Source organism: Populus nigra, chromosome 4, assembly GCF_951802175.1.
Source record: "Populus nigra chromosome 4, ddPopNigr1.1, whole genome shotgun sequence".
NCBI classification, from domain to species: domain Eukaryota; kingdom Viridiplantae; phylum Streptophyta; class Magnoliopsida; order Malpighiales; family Salicaceae; genus Populus; species Populus nigra.
This window is the reverse complement of record NC_084855.1, coordinates 7408648-7421748: the sequence shown is the minus strand read 5'-3', so window position 1 is coordinate 7421748 and position 13101 is coordinate 7408648. Positions and strand designations below refer to the sequence as shown.

The 13101-nt window shown below is 32.6% G+C and overlaps 2 protein-coding genes and 1 long non-coding RNA gene across 4 annotated transcripts; 2 read left to right on the top strand and 1 right to left on the bottom strand.

Annotated features, from left to right (window-relative positions):
* LOC133691194 (blue copper protein-like) lies at positions 1 to 886 on the top strand. The gene is made up of 2 exons (XM_062111594.1): positions 1 to 224; positions 311 to 886. Exons 1-2 carry the CDS (start codon positions 53 to 55, stop codon positions 706 to 708), a joined length of 570 nt encoding a protein of 189 aa, XP_061967578.1. The 5' UTR covers positions 1 to 52; the 3' UTR covers positions 709 to 886.
* Positions 887 to 4238: 3352 nt separating this feature from the next.
* On the bottom strand, positions 4239 to 8716 carry LOC133690510 (uncharacterized). Of its 2 annotated transcripts, XR_009841458.1 has the most exons (3): positions 8115 to 8687; positions 7956 to 8024; positions 4239 to 4415 (listed from the first exon to the last, which is right to left on the bottom strand). It is a non-coding gene; the product is annotated as an uncharacterized LOC133690510 (long non-coding RNA). The 2 variants fall into 2 exon arrangements; XR_009841459.1 differs by lacking the exon at positions 7956 to 8024 and having other exon boundaries at positions 8115 to 8716.
* A 1535-nt stretch (positions 8717 to 10251) lies between these two features.
* On the top strand, positions 10252 to 11140 carry LOC133691221 (blue copper protein-like). Its single transcript, XM_062111631.1, has 2 exons — positions 10252 to 10481; positions 10568 to 11140. Exons 1-2 carry the CDS (start codon positions 10310 to 10312, stop codon positions 10960 to 10962), a joined length of 567 nt encoding a protein of 188 aa, XP_061967615.1. The 5' UTR covers positions 10252 to 10309; the 3' UTR covers positions 10963 to 11140.
* Positions 11141 to 13101: the final 1961 nt, after the last annotated feature.

The window sequence follows — 13101 nt, the reverse complement described above, 5'->3', positions numbered from 1 at the left end:
TCCTAAAAGCAACCCAAATACCTTCTTCTCATCTCTTCTTTTCTCCCGGAAAATGGCCGGTTTAATTTCAAGATCAGTTCCTTGTGCAATCCTAGTAATCTTGTGCACGGTGGTGCCCATTTTGGCTAAAGATCACACTGTAGGAGATAGTTCAGGCTGGGCAATTGGTATGGATTATAGCACCTGGACTAGTGGCAAGACCTTTTCAGTTGGCGACAGCCTTGGTGAGTCCCTTTCTCTCATTAGACGTTACTGATCAAGATTAGTACTTGATTTACTAATCAGGTTTCTGTTTATATATATAATCTAGTGTTTAACTACGGAGGAGGCCACACGGTGGATGAAGTGAGTGCCAGTGACTATAGCACATGCACTACAGGCAATGCAATCACTTCAGATAGCAGTGGTGCTACTACAATAGCCCTCAAGACTGCCGGAACTCATTATTTCATTTGTGGTGTTCCTGGTCACTGTGGGAGTGGCATGAAGGTTGCAGTCACAGTTGCAGCAGCAGGATCGAGCACAAGTCCCTCCTCCTCCGGAACTCCATCTTCTGATAGCACTACCACTTCTCCGGCCGGTAGTAACGTCACCAATTACAAGCCTTCATCGAACAACGTACCCGATTCATCCTTAGGGATCAATATTTCCCCATTTGTGGCTATAGCCGGTACTTGTGTTGCCGTTTTTGTGATGGTTTTCTCATGAATTGCCAGGATAGAGGCAGTGCTCTGCTAGATCCCTCTTTTTTTTGGTTCTTGCTTTTCCTGAAGTTCTGCTTGCATTCAGGATTATTACTGTTTATCGTTACGACCGAGTAGTAATATGAGATTATAGATTAAGTATGTGATCATGGTTCATAATTAAGTTTCTCATTTTTTCCTCATATGTACCCCTGAAAATTCTATTTCGTTTCTGCCAGCAGAGGTTCAGTTTAATAATCCCTTTGCTTTCCCCCATCCCTCTCATTTGAATGCGGATGGTAATTCGATCATTAATCTCTTAGGATTAGGTAAAATTACTTCTTTTTCTAATAATTAAGTCGATTAATATAGAGAAGAGTAATATTTAATTGTAAAATACCAAAACTCATTAATCTTAACAAAAATGGTTACAACTGGATAGTATGGTGACCCATTTTGATCTATGATGTTCACCTCCGAGCTGGTAAAATTAGAAAGTGAATTGGAATCCTGTACCATCGAAGCGTGATTTTCCAAATTAACTGGAAACCTCTCCAATGTATTTTTCTTTTCTTTTTTTCTTGGTATAAAACGCGGCAAAGCCCGCGAGAACCAAGGAAACATGCGACCAACGGAGAAGGGCACCCTTTTCATCCCTGAATAATAAAAGTCTTACAATTTAACCCAAATTCTAATGGCTAACCCACCTCTGTGCTTGACTGAAAGGAAAGTACATAGGTTTTTTTCTTGGTCTCCCTTCCACCATCCTTTCGAACATTGATACATGCAACTTTGAAGATCAGATTTTGTCTCTTTAATACTAAATGCTATAACTAAGTTAAGTGGCGAACTTTGCTCCCTTCACTTTTTTCTGCCACCATGTCCCCGAGGTTTGAAGGGTGCTGAGACGCTAAAAAAATATGGTATAGACTAAACTAGTTAGAAGAAATAGTAATATAATTACTAACATGATAGTTTTTTTCCCATATAGTAAAGAAAAACAAAATAAACCAAGCCGCACAAGATTAATGAATAAACATTGTTGTTTCCGTAGCTAATTCTTCAAATTTGGAAACTTGGACTGTCTTTATCTTTTTAGTCCTTCTAATTCCTTGAATTTTTGGATTTGGTCCCTAAATAATAAAATTCTTGTAATTGAACTCGATTAATCATGGTCAATTGAAAGAAATTTATTTTGATGTCAACACCAAGCTATGGCCTAGTTAAATTAGAGAGCCAGTTTGAGCTTCTGCTTTCTTTACGCCTAGTCTCTGAGAATAACCTGCCTCGGTCCATGCGTAATTGGGTCTGCAATTAATGAAACTGAAAACTAATTTTACTACTTGAAGTTTTGAAAAGTTTTTAAAGACGTGATGCGTCTACATCCTGTCCATGATCACAAGTTCTGGTTATATTAAATATGACATTGGATAAAAATTGAAAATCTGACTCTCAATCTTCTCAAAGACAATAATAGGACACGCTGGGAGGATTCCTTTGCTCCACGAAGGCTAGCTCTTTGGAGGCACTCATAGGACTGGGGATGCTGTGGTATCATTCATGGAGACAGGTAATTTGTTCCACAGTTCCAGCCAAAACAGGGGGAGGAAGAAAGACGCAGGCATTTTGCTGTTTCCAGGGCAACAAAGGGAAAGCTAGAAAGAATATAATCGATGGATTCAGGATTTCCTTTCCAAAGGCCCAGCACCCAATCACACAAATCGTTTGCCCGCTTCAAAAAAGTCCTCTGCCAATACAAATTGCGTGCCAGTTTGTCCTTGCAAAACCAGATTTCGTTTTACTTTGAAGTTTGATCCATGTATATGAAGAAATCGCTGCTGGATTCAAAAAAGCAAAGAACGACATGTAGTTTTCCTAAAGAAGGCAAACAAAGAAGAGAAACCTAATAAATAACGGGGAGCTGGTGGGCCGACCTGATTAATCATAGTTTTCAGATCTGGCCGGTTCAAGATTCGGGTTTTGACTGGATCGTCCAGGTTATTTTTTTTTGAATTAAAATGATATCGTTTTAATTAAAAAAAGTCAACGAATTGCAGTCGATTTTTGACAGGTTTTTATCGGGTCATACCGGGTTTTTTCTTCCTCTATTTTTTTTAACCCTGTCTGATTCCAACCCCAGATCAACCAGATCTCGGGTCAATCTACCGGGTTGAATTTCAAAACTATTTAATTAACCATCAATCTCCTTTTCTGTGCAACGAGAAGAGAACAAATTAAATACATTAAATCAATGTAGGCTAGCTGCTTAATGGGCCAAAAGGCTCAAGGTTAAATAAATAAAACTAAATAATGTTGTCATATTAATCCATCTATTTGGCATGTAACGAAATATTGTGTGTTTACTGTTGAAACTATATGACCCATCCTTGTATCTTTATCTCGGGCCAATCTCCGATCACAATTAAGGATAATAAAAAAGATGGCTGTAAATATTTTTTTTTGACAATCATTTTTGTGTTACATGTCTCCTATAAAACAAGAAAAAAAATCTAAAATTCATATTAATGATACAAATAAATATGAATTTTAATTAAAATAATTATTTAAAAACTTACAACGAGCTATTTTGCTCGAAAAGCATTTTCACTTCTTTTTTTCAATTCGCTTTTCTTATATAAGTTTTCTTATATAACTCTATTGGAATTGGTTTGTGCTCAAGTTGTTTTTAGTATAAAAAAAAGTCTAAATTAAAAAAAAATATACAACAACGAATTCTTATCAGACGCCTTATATGGTTTACAAAGGGAAACGCTCCCTTGGTATGCTTGCTCACTAAACTATGATTTTCTTCGTTTTTGTTTTGAGATTCGGATCATAAGTGCTTTTTAAATTCTTTGATGTCATAAATTCTTGAAACTTTTCCCAATTATCCTTCATGATGTGTTTTGGTTTATAATTTTTCCACAAAACTATGTCATCAAAGTCAGCTTTATTCATTGCATATTTATGGGCATCATACTATAAACTGCACAACTTGGTACAAAAACTTATTAAACAAAAACTATGTAATACAATAAAAGATTATAAATTTACAATAATATAACATCTTATTGTTTAATACTTATCTAATTGCATTATGATTTTCCCACATTTTCCTTACCATTTGCTCATTTTTTCATGTCTCAGTAAATTTTTTTCTTAAAATTCAATTCAAACATTGAATAGTTTTCAAAATTGTGGGAAAACTATACAAAAAAGTATAAATTATTTATCCTACCTTAAATTGTTCCCACCATACATCTACTATATTCATCCATTCAGGATGATCTTAAAGTCAACTTTATTGAAAACATTGTTTTTAGAACGATGATTTTATCATACTTGTTATCAAATGGGAAGCTTCAATATTGATAAACCTTAAAATTAATTCATGAAAGTCATCTTTATTTAATGTAAAACTTAAAATAACCCAATACAAATAAATAAGTTTGTTAGTGAGAAAAGACATGACTTATGTAAAATAGTCGACCTTCCATTGTACCATAGTTTTTCTTGTATATCAATCTATTTTAAAAAGGATTCTAGCTCTTCTGCCTTGCCCATATTAAATGACCTTTGATCGATAACATCTGCATAAGGTGCCTTTTTAAATGCCTTCCCATGATCAGCATCTAAATTAATGGCACACTTGCGATCACCGACATTACTACTTGATGAAGTAGCAATGCTCTTGTTAGACTTGGAAGTTTTTTCTCCTTTGAAACATGGTATCTATAAGGAAACAATTAACACAAATCAAAATGTTCATCATGATACTGATTCTAATAATTTTACAATAAGTTGATAAGTGATTTAACAAAATTTTGATAGAATTTCCTTGCACGGGGATCCTACCCAAGATTTTATCCTGCATTAATACATACAAGCACAACAACAACCCAAACTACATTCATTCTACAAGCTTGAAACCTATAATCCATGAGGTTTAGATCACAAATAATATATAATTTGCACATACTATAAACACCAATAAACCTATATTGCAAAGCCACATCACATTTTGGTCAAGTATTTACAAGTACAACATAAAGTAACAGAGTGTTGTTTGGACCCATATTTTAATTTCCTTTAATTTTACAACCCTATTTCTTTTCCTTTATTGGACTACTTGTCTTCATTTAGGTGTTTTTTTTTATGTAAAAAAGGGTGATTGTAACCTTTTCTTACACCCAACAAAAAATATTCAACGATGAATGGAAACAATGTCAAATAATTGGAGCTAGATATATTCTTTTATTACAAACCCTTAAACACAGATATAAACCATTACATTTCTTGTTAAATATTTTTTTAATTCTTTATTGTTTAATATTGATTTGGGTCTCACACAATCATTGTATTATAAAAGATATGAATTAATTATATTATTGATAAATTTATTGATGTTATAGTTAGCAAGTTTACATATCTATTATCACATAAAAAATTATTAAATATATCTTTACGTAACTATGAAATCCATAAATTCATCAAATAAGGAAATCCAATTTCGATTCTAAATATATAGAATAATTCCTATCCCATCAATAATAAAAAATAATTGGCATGAAACACAAGTCTCATAACACATTGCAAATCTACTAAAGCAAATTAACTAACACATTCCTAATAATCTAACTAATCTTAGTTGGGGTTAAAATCCCTAACCATTAAAAAAGGGATAAAAAACCTTAATTAGCTAAAGCAAAATGCCCATATCTCAAATGCAATGTTATAAAGGGGAATGAAAGCCCAAGGTATATGGATTACCTAAACTTGACAAATCCACAAGATCAAATAGAAGACCCAATCCCTCAAAAGAATCAAGACTCATAACCTAATTAATTTAATAACTAAATCATCAAACGTAAAAAAACATCAAATTACTCTCTTTAATTTAACCTAAACCTAATTGTTTTTAAATCATACAAATACAAAAAAAATCAATTAAAAAATATTATATTAATAAGACTACCCTAACAATTTAGAGTAGTTTATGATTATTATTTGAATGTTAAGACTTAGAGAGAAAGAAAAGAGGAGGGAAGGTAGACCATTTGAGAGAGAGAGAGAGCGCACTAATGGTTAACAAGAGTAATAGGTTGGTCGGCTAGTGAAGAAAAAGAAAGACAATGTTTGATGGCAAGAGAGAAGAGAGATGGTGAGAGAGAAGGTATTTGAAATTTTAAGAAGAAGAAAAAAAATGAGGGAAAAGAGGAACCATCATGTTTTAATTATTTAAACATCACTGATGGAAATTTTGTTGGTGATTTAGACATGTTACCAATGTCGACAAACTTTTTTTTATTTTATAATAGTTTTTAATCCATCATCGATTCTGTCAGAAATAAAAATTGATATTTTTTTAAAGACTCGTCCATCCTCAGTTTCATCTAAATATCTACAACCTTCTGTAATTTTTCAATGTAAATGACAAGTCCATCATCGATTCTGTTGAAAATAAGAATCTTAATTTTTGACGGAATATTCCTTTGTTGATTCTTTTAGAACATCCAAAACGTTCTGTAACTTTCCAATGAAAATGACAATTTCATCTCCAATTCCATAAAAAATAAGAATCTTTATTTTTTATGAAATAGTATGTCATTAATTCGGTCAAAATACCTTGGTCTGTCGCTAAGTTCGTCAACAATTTAGGAATTTTTTTGTTTAGTTTTTACAATTATATTCAAGCATATTCAATTTAATAATTGCTCACATTAAATCCATGACCATAACAAAAAAAAATATAAACACGATGCATTATAAAGTACCAACAAGCCTTGAACTATTAGAAGATTTAATGTTGCCTTTGTTGTTGCTAGTGATACATTTTACACTATTTAAAAAATGATATTATATTTTTTGTTTAGTTGTTACAATTAATAAACACATCTTCAAAAATATACAAAAAATATAAATATAATGTATTATAAATTATCAACAAATATCTTACACAATTTTAGTTTTATTACATAATATAACATTATATCTAAATCAATTAAACACATTTTAATCAAAATCCTCCTTTCAATATAATGCATTATAAAGTACCAACATCGTATCTTAATCATAAGTTTGTTCAATTCAAACTTATTCAACTTAAATTAATACCTTTTAATTATTATCAATTTCCTAAAAAATTAATTTTCTTAAATTTTTAACTTGACAATAAAATTAATAAAATATAATTGGCAAGTATTAAATAACCCATTATTTCTTCAATTATAATAACACACATAAGTTACAAAATTAAACTCAATTTCATCAAATGACAAATTAATTCAATTTTCCTCAAATCTCAAACAACCCTTAACATATAAATCATACATTAATATAACAAAGTTTTCTTTGAAAAAAAAGAGTAAAACTCTTAAATATACAAGCAAACTACATATAGTATTAAAAAATTCCAATAAATTAACCTAAAACATAAATAGGTTACAAGAAAAATAGGTTGCTTACTTAATGTAGTAGAGCTTCACAATATATTGAACTAAGAGAGAAATGTTGATGCTATTGATAGATTTAAATTAATGTTGGCAGTTTGGGGTGGCTAGATTTTTTAGGATTATGGCTGGATTTAATTACAAGAAAATAAGTGGAGAGGGCTGCTGTTTTTTTAGGTAGGAAGAAGAGGAGGAGGAGGTAAAACAAGTTGTCAATTTTTATTTCATTTAATTTTTTGATGGAATGTCCATCAACAATTCCATAAAAAAAAATACTGAAATGTCAAATTTTTTATGGAATTAAGTGCAAATTATATATTTTTTATTTTCTCTATTTTATCATAAATTATCGACGGGATAAATTCCATTATAATTTTGGTTTGTAATTATCAACAGAAATTTTCCGTCGCTATTTATATGAGAAAGTAACGATGAAATGTTTTCCATCAGTGTTTTCATTGCTATTTGTCAATTTTCTGGTAGCGTATTAAATTTTTTTAACGTAACAAAAAAGAATTTATTTTTTTGCTGGAAGGAAGGGGAATCTGACTAAAATTTAATAGCAATGCAAGGTATGAAGATTAGATCTAATATTTAGGGTGTCATGGCACCTGCAATCCATGTTGTAGATCTGTATTAAAATACAGATCCATAAAATTAGTAATATAAGCCCAAATTGTAGATATTTGTAATATCTATTAAAAAAAATAGCTTAAATTGATATATACAATCCGCTTGATTCTAGGAAAACTGAATGGATTGGATTTATAATTTGTAAATATTAAAAGTTGGATAGGATATAATTATACACTTAAACGGACACCTCTAATTTTGAGTTCTATCAATGTAATCGTGCATCATCTGAATTTTGCATGCGATGAAGACCTTGTCACTGGGATTAGAAAAACATTGAATTGATTAATATGTGATAAATTGAATTGATTAGGCATTTTGAATTCTATCAATGTAATTGAAGTCTAACCTGGTATGTGTTTGGTGTCGCGATTAAAGGTGAGAATCCTCAGCCTTAGATCTTTATGCTTACCTTACCTGTTCAGTCTGGATGTAAAATAGGGCATTTGGCGTTCCCAAAAACGGGATCATTCGTTGCAAAGGTAAAATGAAATCAATCAAGAAACAAAATGTTTGATGATGGAAAATGTGGGACTGGTGTTATAAAGAGATGAGATTAACCTTTATGTGTTAGTTCAAGTAGTAAGTGGATTTGTTTCCTGTTGTCATCCAAGTTTGAGTTGAGAGAAGAGAAAAACTCGTCTTCGTGCACCAAGATGCAAAAGCTGGAATGAGAATGTGCTAAATGCGAAAAGACAGAGAGAACGCATAAATCGTGCAAAAAAAGGAGTGGGGTGGGTAATGGGTTGAGCTAGAAGAAGAAAAGGGACAAGTGCACTTTAGGAGGGGGGGCAACCAGAGGGTAGATGGTAATGGCTCATGTGGAAACAACACACATGAGCAGTTGGTGAGAACTTGAAGGAACCCTAACGGCCCAACCAAACCCGGAGCCACCTTTACCAAACCACCACATCTAAAAGTACACCATGCCTTTTTCTTGAGCTTGGTTGCACAGGGTGCCAGGTGGGGTTGTTTCGTTTTGGGTAATCATGCGATAGTTTAAATACCTTTGTGATAATCATATCAATGGGTGACTTTTAAGCACATGTTAGGTGCTCGGTTTTTATCTAAACATGGACATTGCAATAAAAGTTAATGCTAAAATAATATACGTACATTACCTGTGAATGAATCATCGCTGTCTTCTGATCATGGCTTCAAATAATATGCAGATAAACAAGTGAAGATTTTATGAAAGTGCCCGTTCTCCTTAAGATTACCTGTGAATGAATCATCGCTGTCAGGCTGATCCTGGGTGGTTTTTCTCCATGATGTTCAGAAGATATAATTATATAAATGATGGAATTTACATGAAAAAAGTTTCAGTACATTCTTAGCAGAAAAGCAATATCGATTTACATGAAAAAGACAAATGATGCTGTTTAAGACAAACTGGGGTAATATCAATTTACTAGTAAGAGATGTCGCTGCTTTTCTTAATTCTCAAGAAACTTTCACTAAATTGCACAGCCATGTTAGACAATTTACATTCAACTTAAAAACTAAAATTGTAAGATGGGTAGCTTAGCTATCCAAGAATGATTAATAAACGATATACCCTTTTAACAAAGAATTACGCTTTTTGTAAACTTAATTTTGACGGGCATGTAGTTAACAAGTATTTGTCATCGATCAATTCAAAAGCCATGTCTGCATCATAATTGTGGGAATAGAGGGGGCTTTTGTTGCTAGGGAAGGAATGCCTTCTTAGTTCATGGCTTTGGACTTCGGACAAGGAGCGCATAGAATGTTCGTTTAGAATGGGGTTACCATTTTTGGAAAAACTACATTTGAACCCTCGAACTATTATCATATATGTTTAATCTACAATCCTTGTCCACTAGAAGAAGTTTGGGTTCAAAGTAGGCCTTTTCATCCGCTCAATGTAAACCATGGAGAGAAAAAGGGACTAATTGAAAATAGTATGTTAGTTGGACGGTCTGAATGTATTATGTCCAAACATTCTCTTATTCCTGTATCATCTCTGAGAAATTCATCCGAAAATAATAAAACAAAATGGCCTTTTTAAAAATAAGAAGCTGATGCATATTGCATAGGATACCAAAAGCGCTTTGTCCATTAGGAGCGTCAGACTTTGAAAATAAGACCAATAATTCCCTGTAAGCTATCATCATCTCATCTTTTATTTTGTTTGAACTTGTAGACGTAGGCTTTAAGCGTTCCATGATGTTCAGTCACATGTTGCTGTCTACTTGATTATGGAATTTAATTCATTCGGCTCATAAGAAGATAAAAGGATTATGACGTTGAAGAACTCTGGTCATTCCTTAGTTACGGGCCACATAACGATGCATCTTTCCTCACCAACCATCTTCAAGTGAACCCACTTTTCCCTTGCATTAGGTATGGAGTATGGGTTAAGTCATCTTCATGAAATTAGTGCCTTTCACATTCTAAGAGCTTTGTGGAATCAAGTGGACCTAATTCTACTCACTCCATATTTACTCATTCCACTATATAACACCCCCAGCAACTATCCTAAAAGCAACCCAAATACCTTCTTCTCTTCTTTTCTCTCGGAAAATGGCCGGTTTAATTTCAAGATCAGTTCCTTGTGCAATCCTAGTAGTCTTGTGCACGGTGGTGCCCATTTTGGCTAAAGATTACACTGTAGGAGATAGTTCAGGCTGGGCAATTGGTATGGATTATAGCACCTGGACTAGTGGCAAGACCTTTTCAGTTGGCGACAGCCTTGGTGAGTCCCTTTCTCTCAGTACACGTTACTGATCAAGATTAGTACTTGATTTACTAATCAGGTTTCTGTTTATATATATAATCTAGTGTTTAACTACGGAGGAGGCCACACGGTGGATGAAGTGAGAGCCAGTGACTACAGCACATGCACTACAGGCAATGCAATCACTTCAGATAGCAGTGGTGCTACCACAATAGCCCTCAAGACTGCCGGAACTCATTATTTCATTTGTGGTGTTCCTGGCCACTGTGGGAGTGGCATGAAGGTTGCAGTCACCGTTGCAGCAGCAGGATCGAGCACAAGTCCCTCCTCCGGAACTCCATCTTCTGATGGCACTACCACTTCTCCGGCCGGTAGTAACGTCACCAATTACAAGCCTTCATCTAACAACGTACCCGATTCATCCTTAGGGATCAATATTTCCCCATTTGTGGCTTTAGCCAGCACTTGTGTTGCCGTTTTTGTGATGGTTTTCTCATGAATTGCCAGGATAGAGGCAGTGCTCTCCTAGATCCCTCTTTTTTTTGGTTCTTGCTTTTCCTGAAGTTCTGCTTGTATTCAGGATTATTACTGTTTATCGTTACGAGCGATTAGTAATATGAGATTATAGATTAAGTATGTGATCATGGTTCATAATTAAGTTTCTCTTTTTGTGCTAATGTGTACCCCTCAAAATTCTATTCCGGTACTTTAATCCCTTCGCTTCCCTCCACTCCATCCCTCTCCTTCGAATGCGGGTGGTAATTCGATCATTAATCTCTTAGTAAATTAGGTAAAATTACTTTTTTTTAAGTTAATTAATATAGAGAAGAGTAATATTTAATGGTAAAATACCAAAATTCATTAATCTTAACAAAAGTGGTTACAACTGAATAATAAACCATGAGGTCTAATTGAACAAATGGCTATAAAGACAGTAAAATGTAAGGAAAAAAAATATACATGAGAAAGCTTGAAAGAAGTTTGTGCTAAGATTGAAATTATGTGTTGGGGTAAGTCAGAAATTACAATAATAATGTTTCTCTATTTATAAAAAAAAAATTAAATTTAATAATCATGTAAACTTGAAAGTCAAACTAAACTAATTAGAAAAGATAGAAATAGAAAAATAACTACTAACGTAATAGCTTTTTCCTATAGAGTAAAGGAAAATAAAATACAAACAAAATAAACCAAGCCGCGCGCGATTAATGAATAAACATTGTTGTTTCCGTAGCTAATTCTTCAAATTTGGAAACTTGAGTTGTCTTTGTCTTTTTCTGGCCCTTCCTATTCCTTGAATGTTTGGATTTGGTCCCTAAATAATAAAATTCTTGTAACTGAACTCAATTAATCAAGGTCAATTGAGAAGTTTGGGACAGTTGTAGATTGAGGTTCGTATTTCTGTTTCTTGAATTTATTTCAATTTACCTTTATGTTACTGGGTGTTTTAGTGATGCAGGTTTTTTCTTTTTTCGTTTTCTTTGTATAGCTTTCAACTAGATTAGTGGTCTGATAAAAAAAAAATTTGGCGTAAAAAAAATCATAGACCTGGATTATTGGTTCAAATGATAATTTAAATAATATGATTAAAAAAATACAATAACAATAAACAAATTAAAAAAAATAACAAAAAAAAAACCTCAACATGAGCTCACTTAGATTATCAAGCAACCTCATATTGAAAGGCTGCACCTAGTTAAATCGGGTTAACTTGTAACTTTCACGACCATATGCATAAAATTAGGATAATCTTATAGAAAGAAACACATGAAAAAAAGTTCAAAACCAATTTCTAATAAATCAAATGAGAACATACAAGAAAAAACTAAGATAACCCAGGTCAACCCACAAACCTCGTGATCATTGCCACAGAATCAGGACAACCAATAGAAAAGAAAGGAAAAAAAAGGTGAAAAAACCAATTCCAAATAAATTAAATGTTAAATGATGAAATTGAAATAAATTAATTAAAAAAAACCCAAAAAAAATTTAACTTGCATTAACCTTTGAAACCGGTGACCTTGATCATAAACTTAAGACTAACCATATAGCAACGAGAAAAAAATTTGAGTCAACCTTGATTAACCTGTAAGACCATGCGAACAAGATTGAGATAGCTCAATAAAAAATAAAGGAAAAAAAAGAGAGTAAGAAGACCAGTTTTCAATAAATCAAACGTTGAAAGATAAAATTAAAATAAATCAATTTTAAAAAGGGCCAAAAAAATCAACTTGTATTAACTTTTAAAATCGATGACTCTAGTCATAAACCCGAGACTAGTCACATATGGGGAAAACCATAAAAAAAATAATAAATCAAAACTCTAAAAAAAGGAGGGTAAAACAACAACTTTAAAAAAGGATAAGAAAAACCGCAAACCCAGACAAAACTCTTAATCCTGGTTTAATTTTTAAAACTAAAAACTCATGAAATCCTGAATCCAGATTCAATCAAGAAACTTGCTAAAGTGAAAAATATAGCAATAAAAAGAAATGGGGTTAATTTTGAAAGAAAAAAAACCATGAAGGGTAAAATTGTACAAAAAAAATCTAAAAAATAATTTCAAATAAAATAAATAGCAATCAAAAGAATATAGAGCAAATTTGAAATATTAAAAAATAAAAGGGGATGAAATTCA